The sequence below is a fragment of the Chanodichthys erythropterus genome, chromosome 8 (assembly GCF_024489055.1).
Source record: "Chanodichthys erythropterus isolate Z2021 chromosome 8, ASM2448905v1, whole genome shotgun sequence".
NCBI classification, from domain to species: Eukaryota; Metazoa; Chordata; class Actinopteri; order Cypriniformes; family Xenocyprididae; genus Chanodichthys; species Chanodichthys erythropterus.
Genome location: NC_090228.1, coordinates 14,257,274 through 14,278,065, shown reverse-complemented (window position 1 = coordinate 14,278,065; position 20,792 = coordinate 14,257,274). Strand labels below are relative to the sequence as shown.

The following is a 20,792-nucleotide window of genomic DNA, read 5'->3' as shown; positions in this document are numbered from 1 at the left end:
ACTTGTAATTATTTCAGACAAGTGTTTATAATATGACCTTTGTAAAATGGAAATAAGTTGAGGCGTGAATACAGATATTGAATTTGGTAATTAATGCGGAGCTCTTGGTGGAAGTCGCTGGAGGGACTGGAACTAATTCAATTACAGTCTGAACTGGAGCGCCGTTATAATTATTTCTTTCTGAAACACTCTAGCAAAAAAAATTAAAAATGCAGGAATGCGCCCCCCCCCCCCCCTCTCAATCTATTACTCAGTGTAACTTTAGTTATCATTTTTGAATTGCTATGCATAAACATACTGAGTGCCTATCATTACACATCAACTAGGTGAATTACATAAAATATTTTTCATGGCACAGTCTTTTACTTTTATGCAGAATGAGAAGTCAAGACAAGAAATGAGGCACATTAACAGTAGAACTTGTAGAATTTTTATTTCTATTCAAATGATTTGAAACAGAATCTACAAATGCAACACTTCAGGATTTCATCCCCAGATTATTATTAAATCTACTTAACAGTACTTCTGTTTAGAAAAAGAATATCTCTGTTTAGTTTTGCGCAATGAACATTGTTTAATAATAAGCAAAGATTTTCTTTGTTTGTTTACAGTTGTACATACACACCTACACTAAAAACCGCCAGCAGGTGCTTGCATGAGGCAGTCCTATACATTATATGTTCACCAGAAGCACTTCGTTGGCTGAAAGTTGGAACCACCCATCACTTCCAGTTTTATACAAATGCTTAAGAGTGCAAAGAAATCAGTTATAGAAGTGAGAAATTTCCCAATATTATGATGAACGTTTCTGGGTGTATTACTATTAAAAAAAAAAAGAAATAAAAATAAAACTGTAGCATTCTGTGTGGTCCTTGACAGTTCAAAAACGTGATCAAGGTGCAAACTTGACAGTTACAAAAGAACTGGCATAGAAAAAGAAGCATACTTTAAAATACAATAAACAACCCGAAGTTCACAGTTTCTAGTATTTACAGAATTGTATATGGTTGTTTGTGATATAGGCAAACTGACACAGGATATTGAGGTAAGTGAGGGTAGCCAGGCGGTGCGAAGGCAAGTCTCAGAGCTGAGGTTTGCACAAGAAAACTTCATGGAATTCAAGGAAAATCTTGGTCACACTTTATATTACATTGCTCATGTGTGCTGAGCAGCATCAGAAATTAACTGGAATTGATTTATTTCTTACATTTATGATGGCTATTCTTTTTCCCTATTATAATTTATGTCCAATAATTAATAATTTAATTGAAATGGTCTAAACACAAGTAAATCAGCATATTATGAAAACAAATATTACACTGTTCAAAAGCTTGGGGTCAGTAAGATTTGCTTAGTTAGGTTTTTGAAAGAAGTCTCACCAATAGTGCATTTATTTGATCAAAAATACAGTACAAATTGAGAAAAATTATTTCAATTTAAAAGAGATGTTTTCTATTTTAATATATATCTTAAATGTAATTTATTCCTGTGATGGCAAAGCTGAATTTTTAGCAACAATTACTCCAGTTTTCAGTGTCAATATTGAAGACAATTGTGATCATTTTTTTCAGGATTCTTTGATGAATAGCAAAAAAGAACTGAATTTCTTTCAAAAAAAAAAAAAAAAAAAAATCTTAGTGACCCCAAACTTTTGAACAGCATTAGTGTATGTAACAGATAAAAAAATATTTCTGTAAAAAAAATTATAATTTACCACAACAGGGACGTTGTTTTCCACCACATTTTAAATTCTAGTACATTTTTGTCAATTTCTGGCATTTAGATTAATTTCTGACCTTGGTTCTGTGTAATATTAATTAAGTACTACATCATTACTGTGCAGAGCGACTTGTGGAAACATATAAACTCTATTTACTATAGCAGTTCAGTTTAGTAACATGTGTAACAGGGACCCTGTAAAATAAAGTGTTACCAAAATCTCTACTCCCAACATGTGCGGTTAAAACTACGTCTTAAGCAGAAAGAGCGGCCCATCGCAAGATAAAGTGAGGACTGGTTTTGTTCTCAAAGCAGTCGGTTTGTGCAAAAAGGCCTGTCGTTTAGCTATGCGGACGGGGAGCATGAATACAAAAGCTTTAGTGCGTTCAGCAGGCGATGCCATCTTCATTAAGGCTTCCAAAAAATACATCCATTACAAAGAATTCACCGATACCTCCGAGAAAAAAAGTGAGTGATCTCTTTACCGGCGCCATTTAAATAAGTACAAAATCCACCGAAGTTATTTCTAATGTGGAAAAATATACTGTGCGTAATATACAAGCAAGAAATATCAGCACTTTGGTGTGGGCTTCAGATTAGCTACCGGCTCATTGTAGCCACGGCTACTGTGCATCTACCTTCTCCAAGCACCACGCTGAGAAAACAATGAGAAATGTTATGAATGCGTTATACAGTGGTTCACAGTGAGAGGTTGAGGGAGGAATCGTCTGCCAGAAATGAACAACGAAGCTTCTATTGGTCCCTGAATTACACATCTTATACCACAGCTGTGCCAGGAACAACCCTCGTAGGAACAGGCAGGCCCAAAGTTTGCCGTTTAGACACAATCAGTGACTATGAATACAGTAAACCCAACAATATCTTACAGTACACCGATTTCTCCCCTTAAAAGTTGTGTAAACAAGCAGGAATGACCTTTCGGATGATAGTTAGTTGCTAAAAACAGACCCAGTGGGCCTCCTCTCTTGTCTTTTGATAATAATTGTTGTTGTCTGAGGTTCCCTGTCCTTGGAGGATGGGTATCTGGGGAGCTTTTCTTTATTTAAGATTCTCCCAGGCTCACTCTTCATATACATTGGCAAGTCAAGGCTCCAGAGTAAGCTATCTGTATGTCAGTTGTTTGCTTCCTCAATTGGCAATATCATGAACTAGGGCACTGGGGTGACCCTCTCTCTCGATCGCCACATAAAAGCGAGGAGGAGGAGGACTTGGTTTTCTACAACACTAAACCAACTTTGAGTTCAGAAATGATTTTGGGGCTTATCTAAAATGATGTGTTCAGACAAGTAAGTGCAGTGTTCAGTCTACGAACTGAAGAGACCTCCAGCTAGTTCTTGTGTCCACCAGGGGGAGCCCTTCTCTAGAGTAGCGCAAGCCACGACCTGAGAGATTATTCTGGAAGGTGCAGTGAAGTCACCTCTGGTTTCATCTTGAAGTACTGGTTGAAACGGAGAACTGCATATCTGCGAAAGAAAATGTGGTGGAAAAGAGTTGAGAATACATTTTTTTGAACCTCAATTATGTAGATATTGTTGTTGAGAAGATAAAACTTACCCCAAGAAGTCAAAGTCAATGGTGGAGTACTGAGCCTGGATTAATGCCCACAGTCCCCAGAAGAAATGAGATGCCTGGGGACAACGAAAACCAAACACCATGAGGAAAAAAAATTCTTTATTGGAAAAAACTTGGGTATTGATGGGTAAATCTCAAAAAGAAATGTCATATTGTATACCAAAAGAAAAAATAAGAAATTATATATATATATATATATATATATATTAGGGCTATCGTGTACAAAATAAGAGTCTGTGTTTACGTAATATATGTGTTTGTTTTGTGTATAATTATTAAGTATATATAAATACACACACATACATGTATATATTTAAGAAATATAAGCATGTATGTATAAATATATAAATATATTTATATTTTTATATATTTAAATTATATATAAATGTAAATATTTGTATAGAAATATAAGATATTTTTCTTAAATATATACATGTATGTGTGTATATTTATATATACATAATAATTATACACAAAACAAACACACATATTACGTAAACACAGACTCTTATTTTGTACACGATAACCACAGTTATCGTTGAACAGCCCTAATATATATATGAGTGTTGTCATTGTTGACTAAAACTAAAAATGTTAAAAAATAATTTCCATTAATTGAAAAAATGCTTCGGTATTAGATGAAAAACTCTGACCAAATTAGAAATGTTGCATTGGCAACTAACTTAAAAATGACTAAAACCAAAAATAAATTAAAGTTAAAATATAAATGAATAAAAATGACATAACACACATTACAAAATTAGTAAAACTTGAACATTAAAAATGGATAATATATAAAAAAAAATGCTACAGTAGTATATAAAAATACCACTATATAAAACTATATTTGTATATTTTTTTAATTAAGATATTTGGTTTTAATTAAAGAAAGAAAATCTAGACATAATTATGAATATATTTATTTTTTTATTGGAATCAGTTCAACTTAAATTCAGTACAACAAACACTACCATAATGTATTAATATTTTAGATGATTTTTTTAAATCATTTGTTCCCATTAAATCAATGAGGGTTTTTTTTTTGCACTGAGAAGAGGAGGTGGGCACTGCTATATCACAATGCACAAACCTTAATGTTCCTCCAAAAAGCAGGCTTCATTTAATAAAAACAAAATTTTTTCTTAATGTTTCATTTTAATTTCAGGGTAAAATGGGACTAAAGAAATATTCTTGACTGGCTAAGTGAGACTCTCCCTGACACTGGAGTTACTGTGACAGATTGTGTGTTGTATTGTTGCTTGGAAACATTTGACCCATGCCTTTCTAAGCATAGACTGCTTCCTTTTAGTGGACCCATTAAAAAAGGAAAAAAGATAACTGCATGGAAGTTATTTGTGTTGATTCTGGATCACTGACAGCAAAGTAAAAGCTTATAAAATACGGCATATATATAAAAGCCCCTCTGATGAGACTGAATCACTCCTGCCATCATGTGAGTAAAGATCACGGGGTTTGCTGGCCTATAATAAAGTCTCTATCCTCAGTGTTTTTCGCTCAACTGCACAGAATAAATGTTTGTCTCTGCTAGAGTCAAGGGTCCTGAACCCCCTCAGACACTATCTCTGAGCATATTCAGACCTTCTTTTATAAAACTCCATGTTTCCTGGCCTAGGCATGTGAAGATGGTGTGTAAACATCAAGGTGACATAATAAAGCAAGAGCTTCAATGGGCACCACACACTCACATCCATCTAAGATGACAAGTCCTTGGAATATATAGAGATATTATTTGGCAATACTGGTTAAATGAATTCAATGATATCATTATTTTATATAGTTATACATTAATGTAGAAAAACTAAAGTTCAAAATTTTAGGGCTGTATTAATTTAATCAAAAATGCAGTAAAAACAGTAATGTGTGAAATAGTATTATACATGTATATTTACATGGACAGCAATAATCTAATTATTGACCTTATTCTAAATAAGATAATATTCTGATTAAGGTGTTATGATTAATATTCCCATTTTACATGTTATAGAACATAGATCGATTAATGGCACACGTCCTTATTCCATGTCGTCTGATGTTCCCTCCAGATTTTCAAGTATCAACATACAGTTCGTCTCTGTTATGGTACCATTTTTTTATTATGTTCAGCCGAAAGTATGTAACCTTCTTCCTCCATTCGTTCTGCAACTGTTTTAAAGATGTCACCATCCTGTTCTTACGGGCACTTCATAATAGGGCTGGGCGATATATTGCATGCGATTGTCACGCGCATTTCGTCAGTAAAGAGTGGCATTTAATATACAGAGCCGTAGTTCACTGACAAGCTACGCAATATCGCGTTCATTATCGAAGGCGATTCATCTGCGATATGAACGCGATATTGCATAGCTTGTCACGGTTCTGTCTATTAAATGCCGCTCCATTTGAAAGCAGGTGATGGCGATTTAGCGGTAATCAGGGAACCGGCTTTACTGACGAAATGCGCGTGACAATCGCATGCAATATATCACCCAGCCCTACTTCATTATATCCATTACTTTCATAATTCTTAACATTACCATGGTTAATTAGCATGGCTTGCTTCAAGCCATGCTCTTTGCATTTGCCGTCAAATGGTTAAACACTGCCATGTGTGTATATGTCCTGTCGCAAAATGCAGCGAACATGTCTGTACATGTCTATAATGCAGTTCGATAATGCGACTAAAATACGAATACACCACTTTTTAATTCGGTTTGTGTTTACTCCGATCGTAGAAATCGTAGAAATCAGTAGTTTCTTAATCTTAAAGTTTTCTTTTCAGCAACTTTTTCTACTATCACCCAAAATTACCTTTGTTTTACGTTATATCATTAAAAGGTGCCCTCGAATGAAAAATTGAATTTACCTTGGCATAGTTAAATAACAAGAGTTCAGTACATGGAAATGACATGAGTGAGTCTCAAACTCCATTGTTTCCTCCTTCTTATATAAATCTAATTTGTATAAAAGACTTCAGAAGAACAGGCGAATCTCAACATAACACCGACTGTTACGTAACGTCGGGGTGTACGCCCTCAATATTTGCATATGCCAGCCCATGATCCCAGCATTATGAAAGGCATTAGACAAGGGCAGCCAGTATTAACATCTGGATCTGCACAGGTGAATCATCAGACTAGGTAAGCAAGCAAGAACAATAGCGAAAAATGGCAGATGGAGCAATAATAACTGACATGATCCATGATAAACTGTCTTTCTAAATGTTTTGTTAGCATGTTGCTAATGTACTGTTAAATGTGGTTAAAGTTACCATTGTTTCTTACTGTATTCATGGAGACAAGAGCCGTCGCTATTTTCATTATTAAACACTTGCAGTCTGTATAATTCATAAACACAACTTCATTCTTTATAAATCTCTCTAACAGTGTAGCATTAGCCGTTAGCCACGGTGTAGCACAGCCTCAAATTCATTCAGAATCAAATGTAAACAATATAACAGTATACAATACTCACATAATCCGACACATACATGCCGCATACATGACGAACACTTGTAAAGATCCATTTTGAGGGTTATATTAGCTGTGTAAACTTTGTTTATGCACTGTTCAAGGCAAGCGCGAGCTCCGTGGGCGGAGAGCACGAGAATTAAAGGGCCAGTAGCCCAGAATTGGCTCATTTATAATGATGAAAAAAATAATGATTTTTATAATGATAAAAATCTATGGGGTATTTTGAGCTGAAACTTCACAGACACATTCAGGGGACTAATATTACATCTTTTTAAAAAAAGTTCTAGGGCACCTTTAAATGATATAATATAGGTAGAATTTTAGATAATGTATTCTGAACATTCATTTATGATTAATACAGGCATAAGCCAGCTGTCTTATTCAGTCTTCCAGAAACCGTAATTATAGCTTAAACTGTTTATGGCAGGTTAGTTTGTTTACATGATGCTTACATAATCAGAATATGCCCATTAATATCATTATATTCTTGGGCATCTCTTCAGTTTTCTCTGAGCTCTCAAATAAGGCCTCAGAAAAAGGAATCAAAAATGAAGGCAACAAACACTCACATCCATTCACTAAGCCTCACCTCACATTCCTCTAGCATTTGTTTTAGCATCTCTCAAGGTCCCTCTCAGAGACAGAGAGAGAAAATGGTGCCTCTCTCAGTTTTATTTGCCAGTTTTCTTTGCAGAGAGCCAGAGGATACATTTTTTTCCCTTTTCTTCCCCTTAAAAAATGTCTTCTCTGCTTTTAACACATCTACTGATCACATAAGACTGAACTGCAAGACTAAACTGGATATTCAATTAGTTTTCCTCTCTGAAGTAAATATCATCATCAAGAAAGGACTAAAGAGCAGGTGTGCAACTCGATCGTCAAAGAATGACCTGCGCACACACACACACACACACACACCCAGATGTCCTCTCATTAGATGCTTGTGAATCTCTAAAAAGGTGGGCAGAATGTCAAGGCTCCTTCTCTGACTACTTGCAATCACTATTCATACCTTTATCTACTTTTCAATCGTCATTCTAATACAGACGATCTACCTGCTAAATAGTTAAACTGCTCACGATGTTCCAGTTTACTTTGTAAAATGCTGGCATTAAAGAAAGTAATTAAATTGAAAAAAACAAAAGCCTGATATTTAGTTTGGCAGGGTGCAGATGGATCAAAATGCGTCACGATTCCAGACCGTGGCGGATAAATCCAGTTTCAACTCACCAAGGCGAAGCGGTTGACTTGCACGTACAGGACCTCCACTTCAGTATTAGAGACCTGTTTGCCCTGTGATTTGTACTCCTTGTAGGCCTCCAGATAGGCTCGGAGCCACTGCAACTGGAGCTCTCGACTAGGATACAGGGTATAGTCCACCTCATTCAGACCTGTCAATCACAAAAAGCCCACACCCACCACCATTCACATTATATCTTTGAATCACGGTTAAGCAGGTTTTTTCTCTTATACAAAATGACTTAATTTTTGGTGCCATCGCATTACCTGCAAACTCATTGAAGTGATTCCCAATGTCAAAGGCTTGGTAATTGTACCCAGCATATTCGTAGTCAATGAATTTGACATTTCCTGCAGGAGGGGAAACAAATGAGATTTTGTTTAGAAAAGCACACGGGCATTGTCTTCTTAACCCTTGTTCTTTTTTACTGTAACAATCTATTGCCTGTATTAGCAAACCAACACTACATGGACATTTTCTGCTATTTAAATGACTCAAATCACATCTGGGAAAAGGAGTAAGGATTTGCATTCTGGTACAAGAAAGAATAAACAAATGACAGAAGGTGAACAAGACATGGGGACAGATGTCATGCACTCATAGCATGTATGTAGGGAAAAAAATAGCATGCTAGATTTGGGTGATTCTTCAATTAGGGACACTTACTTTTTCAGACAATTTCATTTAATTTAAAATATTTCTCACATCCAGTAATCCCGATCAAGTACTGATCAAGGCTGTTGGAGGTTGTTGAGGCTGTTGATTTTGTGTTTTGGACAAAAACATGTATATACAGTTCAGGTTTAGGGATAATTGAAAAAAATCAATATTTCAATAGAACTTATAACTAAAATTTCCTGTGTTATTAATATAAAAGTGTATCTTATTAATGAATCACCCATTTACATGAGTCTGCTGAGAGGAAAAGTGAAAAACTTGCAATCAGTTTTCATTTTGGGATTTGTGTATTATCAGAATCATTTTAGGATATTTTCAAATGAAAACAAACAATAATTCCTACTCGATTACAAATTATTAAGCGAGTGAGCAGAGCCATTGCAAGTTTTTGACCTTTTCCAGGAAATCTTGTGGCTGGTAAAAGAAAGAGCGCCTTGCGCAAACAGTCTTCTGTTAAACAGTGGAAGTAAAAATAGTCAAATAAAGCAAAAAAAAAAAAAAAAAAAAAATGGAAAAACCATTCAGGGTTAGAGAAAAGTTTACAACTTTAGAAAATGCTAAACGAAAAAAATGGGAGACGGCTGTACTGTAAGACCAGGGCTGGAAGGAAAGAGGAGGTAAAGGAGAGAAAATGGGCAACGTCGCCATCTAGTGGCACATAGTCTGTATAGCAGTGGTCTAGCAAGCAATGACTTGATTGGTCATGTGATGTAAAGAGTGTTGAATTCAGAATACAAAGCCTTACTCCTCTCGTTCTACATATGTGTAATGTATTATTGGTTAAATAACTGCCTGGTCTGTTACATGTAACATTAGTGCACCTAATGTGTGTTTGACTTTATGTGGCCTTGCATTCCCAGTGCTCTAGAGCTTATGGTGTGTAGAAAAAAGTTTGATTGACATTGGACAGAAGTGTTGGTCTACAGAAAGAGACACGTGAGGTGGTTACCGGACCCGGTGGCGTCCTAGCGGGACACACTGAACACCTCCAGTCAGTGGCTATAGCCCTGTGCAGCAGATGAAGAGATTTGGGCAAACTCACATCTGTCACAGAACACACACAGCTTCACTGCAGAGAGGCCATTGGGCACCTCCCCCTTTAAGAACAAACACGGCTCATCTCATAAACGCACACCCCCACCACACAGCATCCCCATTGGTCGATTAGCCATCCAATGAGGCCCCAAGTTATACTGGCTCTATGCAAATGCCACGATGGCTTCCTGTGCAGGTTGAGCCTGTGGGACTCTCAAACTTGAGTGTCAACAATAGGCATGAAAAACAAAAACAAATACGGTCTCGGAAAGCAGGGCTATATTGCGTAACGCTCCCGCTCTTGCTTTCTATAGGTCTCGGCGGGAAGGGGAGGGGGCTGAGAGTGCAGGGTTGTCAAAAACAAACATTTTACAGTGAAAACTTCCTCCCACCCCTCGGTCTGCGTGTTAAAAGCGAGTTGGAGGAAGTGGCTTGGCTTTTTTTCTGAAAACAGAGCCTCCTTCCTCTCTCAAAATTCAAATACAAACAAGTGCCCAAGGTCGTAGTTGCCCCCAAGCCCTGTTCTCGAAGCAGATTTCCATGACCCAATCACTAATCGCTTCTTGTGAATTATTTACTGCTCCAAGAACAGTTTTTAGGGGCAACTGATACCTTTAGGGCAACTGATACGTGCTGGTTATAATCGGTTTGACCGCCTCAAAAGAAAAAAAAAAGGTGAGAGACAGGAACTATACGTTCTCACACTACTGCTGTGGCAGAGCAGCCATTTTCTCATGCTCATATTCTTCCATGTGGGTCATTCCTGTTATGCTTATGTTTATTTTATTGTCCCCAACACGTATGTCCTGATATATAGGGTAAAATATAAAGCCCATTTTATGGTCAGAATTCAGTATTAAGTTACATTAATAATGTAATAATTTACATTTATTTTTTTATTTATGTATATAGTAATTATATACACATTTTATTATTTATAGTTATAAATAGAATTTATTATATAACAGTTTTAATATAGTTTTAACAACTGAGAGCTTGACAGAAAACCAAATTGAAATTATTACATGAAAATTAATGACATCTATTAAGAAAATTATTTTTTCCTTGTCTAATTTACATGTTTTAGATAAACCTGGTTTTACTAAACGTAAAAACGTGGTTAAAAGTCATCAAATGGCTTATTTTAGCTTTTATTTTCCTTCCTGGTTTTTTTTTTTTTTCTTCTTCTTGCCATTGTATAAATAAAGCTGAAGTGCCTAAGCCTGACCAGAGCATATTTATGAAAGTCAAGTATAGTGTTTTATACTTCCTAATTTCATAATTATATTCACAGAAATGAAAGTTCTGCATAACAGGAATGACCGGAGTCTCACTCTCACTCTCCATCCCGTGGCTCGGGTAGCGCAGACAGTCACCAGCCTCTACATCATGAAGATAGTAAACAGCATCACAGCAACATTCCCCAGAGCAAACAAAAACACACTTTTTGCTTTTGATTTTCAAGAACAGAAAACACATTTTATGGAAACCAGTGGATTCTCCAGATCCCTTGATGAAATTGGATGAGAATGTAATATTACCATCCTTTAGGAAAGCTCATCCATGCTATATTTCAGAGGTGAAAACACTTAATTTAAGCCTACCTTAGGCAGGGGGGGTTGGGGAAACAAACGCTGTGGCTGAAGGAAGCTGGTGGGGTTTGTTGGACTCACCTTCCTTTTGGTTGTAGATGATGTTCTTACAGAGCAGATCGTTGTGACAGAGAACGACTGGGGAACCCAGTTTAGAAAGGCTCTGCTGAAGCCAGATCATCTCGTCTCTAAGACATGCGGAGCTGGGCACCTCACTGTTCAGCCTGGGAACAAATGACACATTCATGCATTCAGAAAACACAAACGCGCTTTTGTGTTCCAGTGTGATTCAATTAAGGCACATTGTACCCATATCTGCCTTACTCAGTCAGATAAAGATCTTAAAAGCCTTCATTTCCGTTACCGATGCCAGACTACTACTTTAAAATATGAGTGCAAAAGTATTGTCTATAAATAGTAAAGTAACCACAGAAACACTGTATGGGCATGTACTAGTGTTGTTACAGGTTGTTGCACAATAAGTGATGGCGCCTCCAAGGATTCAATCTAATCAATTTTTAATCCAACAATAAATTCAAGCCTACCTGAACTATTTCTATTGCTCAAACTTTACTTGGACAAACACCCTAGCAACCTACATAGCAATGTGGTTAAAAAAAAAAAAAAAACACTCCTTGTCCCAGTTTTGCATGTACAAGCATTTCCTTCAGACAATGTACAAATTTAGTTACATCTGCATTTATGGCTATTTCCCAACATAAGAGGCACTGACTTTAAGAATATTTAAATCTAATCATAAAACATTATTTCAGAACAGCCTGATTGCCTTTTAATTGTTTTATTATTAAAAATGTCTCTTTTTTAAGCATGTTCATATTGTTTTATATTTTATCCTTTTTCGTCTTATGTAAAGCACCTTGAGAATCTATCTATCTATCTTTAAAAGGAATTATATTAAAAGTATTATTATTGTTAAAAAGTATTTCTGCTAAATGAATTTGTAGAAATAAAAATTTGACAATTTTTTAATGTGTTGTTCTGAACTTGCACCTGTGCAAACATGTATCTGTGCAAGGATGAACCATGTCATTTAGCATTGGGAGGATTCTCAAACCACAAGCGATCTGAATCTACATGTATTGACAGCTTCTGTATCTCCAAAACGTTATACCTAAGGGTTTTGCTCTACATGTTCTGCTTTGCTAAACAACATCAAAGCATACCAAAAAACATGGTGCAGTCCTTAAATTTAAAGCTCACCTCTGGTCCATCTCAGGGTCCTCGAAGTGTGTAGGAACAAGAGAAAAGTACTTGCTCATTCTCAGCCAGAGGTCTGACTGGGGCACCCAGCCATTGTGAGCATGTATGGCATGATATTTTGCCAACTGCCTTGCAATGTTCCTGTAAACAAATAAAATCAGTTTATTTTCAGGTTTAGACTAAATGTTCATTTTTGAACCCTACAGTATGTAATACTTACAAACCGTTCAAAAGTTTGGGGTTGGTAAAAATTGTTCGCTTTTGAAAGAAGTCTCTAATGCTCACCCGCCATGGCTGCATTTATTAGATGAAAAATACAGTGAAAACAGTAATATTGTAAAAAAAAAATATTATTACAATTAAAAAAAAAAATACTTTTTTACTTTAATAGATTTTAAAATGTAATTTATTCCTCTGATGGCAAAACTGAATTTTTACTAGCCAGTCTTCAGTGTCACATGATCCTTCAGAAATCATTGATTTGGTGCTTATGAAACCTTTCTTATTATTATTATTAATGTTGAAAACAGTTGTGCTGCTCAAGAGAAATTTCAAAAGAACATTTATTTGAAATAGAAATATTTTGTAACATTATAAATGTCTCTTTTGGTCAATTTAAAGGGTTAGTTCACCCAAAAATGAAATTCTGTCATTAGTTACTCACCCTCATGTCATACCAAACCCGTAAGACCTTTGTTTTTCTTCAGAACACTAGATATTTTTTGATGAAATCCAAGGGCCAGTTGTTCAAAAAGTTTAATCTGGATTTGGAAATCCCATGTTTTGCTATCCAGGATCAGGTAATCAATCTTACATTTGTGCTGGTTTTTCAAAGAAAAATTGGATTGGATCACCATGATCCAGATACACACTTTTCCAGATTACCAAATCTGGATTACCAGTGCTCTACGGAGCCCCTAAAGGGACATGATGATAGAGAGAATATGGGTTTTGAATTAAATATAATAATTTTGTCAGATATTTACATCTGTTTGAGGATTGTTTTATGGCACCAAAATCTTTTTTACTTTTTTAAAGGCTAAATATGTAGGTTAATGTCTACCTCTAATTTATTTAACAGTTAAACTAATCAAGAGCAAAATTTAAAAATGTGTATGTATAATTACATAATATAAATGTTATATTTTTTGACCAGTTTTAAAGTTTTGCTACATTTTCCTCCTGGAATCCACCTTGAAATCCTACCCCCTGTTGGGATCAGGATAATCCTGTTTTTTTGGATCAAAGTTATGCAAATCCTACTGACAAGTTTTGAACAACACAAACTGAAGGTTTGATCCAGATTAAAACTAGGATTGGATTCCGTGATCTAATCTGATTTTAGAATCCCTTTTTCCTTTTGAACAACCCATTTTCAAGATCTGATCCAATCCAATGGCCGAAATCCGATCAGATTACTTTTGAACAACTGGCCCCAAGAGATTTCTGTCTGTCCATAGACAGCAATTTAACCACCACTTTCAAGGTCCAGAAAGGTACTAAAGACATCGTTAAAATAGTCCACGTGACTGCCGTGGTTCAACCTTAATGTTATGAAGCGACGAGAATACTTTTTGTGTGCAAAAACAAAACAAAAATAATGACTTTATTCAGGTTCTATTCTGGGTTCTACGTCAGAACGCCGGCTCAGTATTTTTGTTTTGTTTTTGCACAAGTATTCTCGTCGCTTCATAACATTAAGGTTGAACCACGGCAGTCACGTGGACTATTTTAACGATGTCTTTAGTACCTTTCTGGACCTTGAAAGTGGTGGTTAAAATGCTGTCTATGGACAGACAGAAATCTCTTAGATTTCATCAAAAATATCTTAATTTGTCTTCCAAAGATGAACAAAGTTCTTACAGGTTTGGGACGACATAAGGGTGAGTAATTAATGACAGAATTTTCATTTTTGGGTGAACTAACCCTTTAATGCATCCTTGTTGAATAAAAGTTTTTTTTTTTTTACTAACCCCAAACTTTTGAACAGTATAGTGCATTTAAAATAGTTTAACTGCCAACATTTCATCACGTCATCACCCTGCTAACACAGTAGCCTTGTTCTCTCTCAGCTGTCTGAGACCCGACACGTATTGGCGGGAGGCCTGGGTCAGTGTGTGAGAGAGAGTGCAGTGCGTCATTCATGTCTTAAGGGATTACTGGGTAAGGTTTGGGGTTCTGCGACAACTGTCTGGCTAGTTGAAGGTCAACGCCGGAGTCACTGTCACGCCATCCTGAATCAATTAGCTCAGTATTATGAGGGATGATCTGATGATCAGCCCACTTGAACATGTAGTTTCTAACCTGAAGATGGCAGGGCTGCGGATGTGCTCGGGCTCCAGGGCCACACCCTGCAGAAACTCATAGCACAGGCCGTTGTTGAAGGTGCAGTAGAGCCGCGGAGCGCACCGGTGTGCCTGCAGGACACGGAAGCTCTTCACTTCGTTTTCACGGTCCACGAACAGTTCCGTCTTGTTCCCGTAGACCCGTACCAGGACTACTTCCTGCATGGACCCGCCGACGTAACAGCCAATCAGCTTGTTTGTGATGCCATCAGTGAAAAACTGCAGAAAGAGGAAGAAAAAAGTGAAGAGGTCATCATTTTTAGCTCCTTAAGATGGTTTGAGGTTAACCTTTAGTGATACTGCGCATTAAAAGACTCTTTGTTGGGATCAGCATCACATGCCTCGTGTTCCTTTTCGGTTTCTCGCCACTTGATCAGCTGAAGAGAAACCTTATATTTATATGTATACAAAAAGAGGAATCATCAAACTCAACATAACCAAAACAACAACATTTTTTTTTACTTTTAGTTTATTTAGGATCAAAACCAGCACAAAAGAAGGTGCGTTCAGTGTGACAGAGCTGAACAAATTTACATTGTCTACTAATGGAGCGTTTGGGACGCCAAGCATTCCAGACCACAATCATCTGTACTATATGGGATTGACTGGCAGTGGGCGGAACGTCAGGAATTTGATTTCTGCCAGGGTCAGAGCCTGGCATGTGCTGAGCACTCAATTTTGTTTCAAAGTTGATGAAAACAACCCAATACATATCTAGTTTCCCTCCCACATGCGAGCGACGTGACACACCCCTACCAACTTTGTTTATACAAGGAAACACTGTTCAGCACCTCAGGCTAAACAGTGTTCAGTTTACAAGAATATTATTACAGACTGCTGACTTTTCATCCGGATGGAGGCTTCGGATGTGCGGGTTTACACTGTAATGGGGAAGTGAGTTCATTTGTGGTTTATTTGTAGCTTAAAGTGACAGATAACTTCAAAATGAAAATTCTGTCATTCTTTACACACCTTCATGTCACTCAAAGTGACGTTATGACCGAAGGATTTGTATTATATTTTGAAGAATATCTTTAGTGTTTTCATACAGTGAAGATTAATGTTGTTTGGGTGCTCTTCAAAATCCCTTGAGCACCAAACAAGTTTTGTGGCAAAGTCATTGTATGACCAATAAAGCACCAACTACATCATGGAAATTTCCACAATCCAAAATGCAGAGGAAGTTCGATCCAATGCCATTACTAAACACTTGAAAAACTTGATTCAAGGTGTCTCCCCTGGTGCACAGTTAAAGAAAGCATTCCTATCTCCACAGTCCTCAACAACACCAAGGCAACGGAAACCTGAACCGTCACATTGAGCATTGTTATCGCTGTGGTCAATAGTCAATAGATGCAGGTTCCGTAATCAGTGAAACTGACTTAATAAGCTTCCAAGAAACTCCTTGAGAAGCTGCTTGTCTGGAAAGACCAAAAGCTTCTAGGAGAATGAGAAGTCATATGAAATGTATTTGTTCTTGGAAAACTCCTTCACTGTACTGTTGAGGCCACCCATCTCAGGTTAATCAATCTTGTATGAACGCAGAGCGCTCTGAGGTGCACAAAGCAGTGTAATGTCACCGTCACAGCCGTCTTTCTGTGTCGACTGTAAGCACACACCTAATAGTGATACAGTAACTTCACTGGATGGCAAACAAATGCCTTTACTTTGACTATCCTACATAAATATTGACTTCAACCCATTTTAGAAATGAGGAATGCAGTATGACCATAATGCACTGCTGTGGGAAGAAAATCCTAAAATATCTTCCTCATACTTCATACGTTTATCATGTCAAACTGTAAGAACAGTAAATGACATTAAACAGGGTTTTTCAAAACCAAAGGACCCACTGATTCTCATCGAAAGCACATTAAACTATATCACTTTATAATAACTTTCATTAAAAACATTACCTAGCATTACTATGTTGTATCATTTTTAAGAAATCATTAACTAATGGTTATTCAAAAGCTTTTTTTAAATGTCGGAAACACTTTATTTTACAGTGCCCTTGATACATGTAGTTACTATAATATTTACCACAAATTGAGCATAATTACATGCAACTAACCCTAAACCACACCCAAATGTGGTTAATACATGTAGTTAAGTATTATTATTCAATACTTAAATGTTTAATTACACTGTAATGAACACCTTAAAAATAGTGTATAACCAAAGTGTTGTATACATGCATTTCCAGTGCATTCAGGCCTCATAAATTGGTTCTAGTACCAAATAAGTAATAGCAAAGCTATTTAACAAATATAGCAAATATTTATATTTAAAAAAAAAATACTTTTTATCTCACAATTCTGACTTTTTTTTCTCACAATTGTGAGACATAAACAATTGTGAAGTATAATGTCTGATTTGCGAAATATAAACTAATAAATAAATGATAAAAATAAGTTTTTTCTTGCAATTGCGAGTTTATATCTGGTCATTTTGACTTTTTATTCTCACAGTTGTGCTTTATATCCCTCAATTCTGACCTTTTTTTCAGAATTGTGCTTTATATCCCTCAATTCTGACTTTTTTTCTCAGAATTGTGAGACTTAAACATTTACGAAGTATAATATCTGATTTGCAAAATATAAACTCGCAATTCTGAGATATAGTCGCAAGTCAGAATTGCGAGATATAAATAATAAAAATGTTTTTTTTCTTGCAATTGCGAGTTTATATCTTGTAATTTTAACTTTTTTTCTCACAATTGTGCTTTATATCCCTCAATTCTGACTTTTTTTCTCACAATTGTGAGACAAACAATTGCGAAGTATAATGTCTGATTTGCGAAATATAAACTCGCAATTCAGAGATATAGTCGCAAGTCAGAATTGCGAGATTTAAATAATAAAAATACGTTTTTTTTCTTGCAATTGCGAGTTTATATCTGGTCATTTTGACTTTTTATTCTCACAGTTGTGCTTTATATCCCTCAATTCTGACTTTTTTTCTCACAATTGTGAGACATAAACAATTGCGAAGTATAATATCTGATTTGCGAAATATAAATTCGCAATTCTGAGATATAGTCGCAAGTCAAAATTTCAAGATATAAATAATAAAAATGTTTTTTTTCTTGCAATTGTGAGTTTATATATCATAATTTTAACTTTTTTTCTTGCAATTGTGAGTTTATATCCAACAATTCTGACTTTTTCCTTTCAAGTCATAATTGCATAATTGCATAATCATAATATAAACTCAGAATGTCAGAATTGTGAGCTGAATTCTTTTCTCAGAATTGCGAGTTTATATCTCACAACTCATAAAAAAGGTCAAAAAATGCGAGATATTTTAGAAAATGCAATTTTGACTAAATTTTTTTAGAATTGCGAGGTTATATCTTGCAATTCTTACTTTATAACTCACAACTAAATTTTTATATCTCACAATTCTGAGGGGAAAAAAAGATAAAGAGTTGTAATTACTTTTTTTTTTTTTTTTTTTTGGCGGAAACAAGCTTCCAGAAGAATAGTAAACTAGCATGTGATGAATAAGTACTAGTGGCTAACTAAAAAAATATACTAATCACTACTGGAATACTTAATACAGTAATTTATTAAGTAGTAATAACATAAAAATAGATACTAAGTAGATTAAACGAATAATTACCTTAGTTAAACGTAACAAATAAAAAATTCAACGCACAAATTCCAAGAATCCACCACCCACCATCTTCCCTTTGAAATGTTGCTTTATCTTTATCACTGTTGCTGTAATTTTCACTGCAATTGTAATGGTGCAATAATCACTTTGTAGCGTGCATGCAATAGCTATATAGTTTAATGAATGAGTGTTACAACATTAACGCTTTGACAGCTCGCATTGGCTGCGGTGCCTCTGCTTAGCGCCATGGTGCAGACTGGTGACGCAGCTCCGGATTTCAAGGCGCAACACGCTTAACTTCGCCTTTTTGCATTATATAAGACGCTAAACGAGCTGCTGTCAGCACGTGCCGACTTTCTGCTTTAGTTAGGGTCGGTGTGCGACCACCCGAATTGTAAGCGACGACAAAAGACATGAGAATTACCTTCATTTTGACCTCAGAAGGTTTCCAGTGGGGTCTGAGCGTCTTGACGAGTTTCAGCGCTCCGGCTCTGTAATCGTGCTCATCTACAGTCACGTCTAATTTAGGAACCTCCGGTGCGCCATCTGGGACATGGATGTAATTGGCCATTGCTGTAAATGCTCGCTGTTGCTGCTCTGAGACGAGGAAGATTCAATGAATGCGATAATGTAAAGCAGGGTGCGGATTTAAGCTCAGGTTCTGCACGGATACGCCTCCAGTGGTGCTGTTCGATTCGCGAGTCAATCGTTCTTTTCTGTCGGATCTTTATCACAATTCAACTGAACCGATTCCCAAATGTGAAAATTGTTCATATTGTTCCAAACTTTTTTATGTATGGAACACAGAAGGAGATGTTTTCTTTGGATTGTTCGACTGCTCTAAAGAGAATATGTGTTTCCTACTGGCTAAATTTCACATACATAAACAAAAATTTACTGGCTCTAAACCTCTCTTTTCTCTATTCAGAGATGATCTAGACAGGTATATCGAAACTATCCAATGCTCTATTAATCCCAAAGCTATGAAAACTGTTTTTCTTTATTCATCCTTTTTGTCCTCTTAAGGTTTACATAGCCTATATTGTATTGTTGTTGTTTATTACCATGGCAACTTATCTGTGTTTGTGTATTTTTCTTTTTGTTTTGTTTTACATTTATCTGTATTGATTTAATGCTCTGATATTTTGTACTGTTTAATAAAAAAATAAATAAATAAACAGAAGGAAATGTTCTCAAAAAGATACAATTAATAAATGAATGGTGATTCTCTTATCGCGATAATTCTGGTTAAATAGCTATACAAATATTCTATATATTTAAAATGATGTTTATAATGTTTTTGAATCAAATATCAGTTAATTTGTTAATATTTTGTATACGGTGTTGCTGAAAATGTTTCCATAAACCAGGGGGAAACCAACAAAAGAAACAAGTTTGAAACAACAGGTGAGTAAATAACAGATTTTTCACTGTTGAATTTTCATCATTTTTAATCACTAAATATGACGTTGAATCATAAACAACAAACCGAAAATAAACACGAAACTTGAGCGACGGTTGAAACAATTCAGTGAATTAGCGTCGGAACCGGTTCACTGAAGTGAACTATGCGAACGAACCGATTCGCTGAAATGACTCGGACTTCTCCGAGTATCAGATGATCTCCCACCCCTGTGTGTTAGGAGACTGTCGCGGTGCATGCTGGTACTATATGACTCACACTGCTTTGCATCTGAAGCTTTCAGCATTTCTATGTCACTAAGATAATACTCAGGTAGTGAGGCGTCCGTGTTTGCTTTTCTTGCTGTCATGAAAATGTGTGCTTACTGTAGATGTTCATCTTAAATGGCTTTTAGCAAGATTTCTAGATAGATAAAATCGTGTAAGATCTGTAACAACCTGTGATGAATGGCAACCACAAGCATTTACAGTGATTTTGAATAGTTTAGTTTGATGTAACTTTAATAAATATGTGTTTAATTTCTTTGTCAGTGTATTAGCCTATAGTTAAACCATCCATCCATCTAACTAGCGTATCATCATTCCAGAAATTTCTCCGGAGGCTATAAACCAGCCTACGCGTCCCGTGACACTAGGATTATCATGACAACGCAATGTGTAAATTTATCTCTGGAGGAGGTTATCTAACACCACAACTCAAAAACAGTGAGGCTTGGGCGCACTGTTTCCATTTGGATGTCTTTATGTAAAGCATTTCTCGCCGCAACCTGTCCAGGTGTAAAATATGGTGGCCACTGTATTTAAAAAGACAGTAGCGCATTTCTAATTTGATCCTGCATAGATGTACTTACATATAGGA

The 20,792-nt window shown here is 36.1% G+C and overlaps 1 protein-coding gene across 3 annotated transcripts; it reads right to left on the bottom strand.

Annotated features, from left to right (window-relative positions):
- Positions 1–1,612: 1,612 nt before the first annotated feature.
- On the bottom strand, positions 1,613–19,188 carry etnk1 (ethanolamine kinase 1). Of its 3 annotated transcripts, XM_067391911.1 has the most exons (8): positions 18,936–19,184; positions 14,853–15,112; positions 12,549–12,689; positions 11,409–11,551; positions 8,289–8,372; positions 8,013–8,173; positions 3,295–3,368; positions 1,613–3,203 (listed from the first exon to the last, which is right to left on the bottom strand). In XM_067391911.1, the coding sequence occupies exons 1-8, from the start codon at positions 19,080–19,082 to the stop codon at positions 3,131–3,133; spliced, it is 1,083 nt and encodes a 360-aa protein (XP_067248012.1). In that variant the 5' UTR covers positions 19,083–19,184; the 3' UTR covers positions 1,613–3,130. The 3 variants fall into 3 exon arrangements, with proteins under 3 accessions (XP_067248012.1, XP_067248013.1, XP_067248014.1); XM_067391912.1 differs by lacking the exons at positions 1,613–3,203; positions 3,295–3,368 and adding an exon at positions 9,602–9,744 and having other exon boundaries at positions 8,037–8,173; positions 18,936–19,188; XM_067391913.1 differs by lacking the exons at positions 1,613–3,203; positions 3,295–3,368 and adding an exon at positions 9,650–9,744 and having other exon boundaries at positions 8,037–8,173; positions 18,936–19,186.
- Positions 19,189–20,792: the final 1,604 nt, after the last annotated feature.

Bases quoted from the DNA above. Each gene is read 5' to 3' on its own strand.
- etnk1 (XM_067391911.1), bottom strand. From the start codon at position 19,082: ATGGCCAATTACATCCATGTCCCAGATGGCGCACCGGAGGTTCCTAAA. The intron at 12,690-14,852 runs GTTAGAAACTAC...ATTTGTTTACAG, and splicing joins CGCAGCCCTGCCATCTTCAG to GAACATTGCAAGGCAGTTGG. The intron at 3,204-3,294 runs GTAAGTTTTATC...TTTCTTTCGCAG, and splicing joins ATTGACTTTGACTTCTTGGG to ATATGCAGTTCTCCGTTTCA.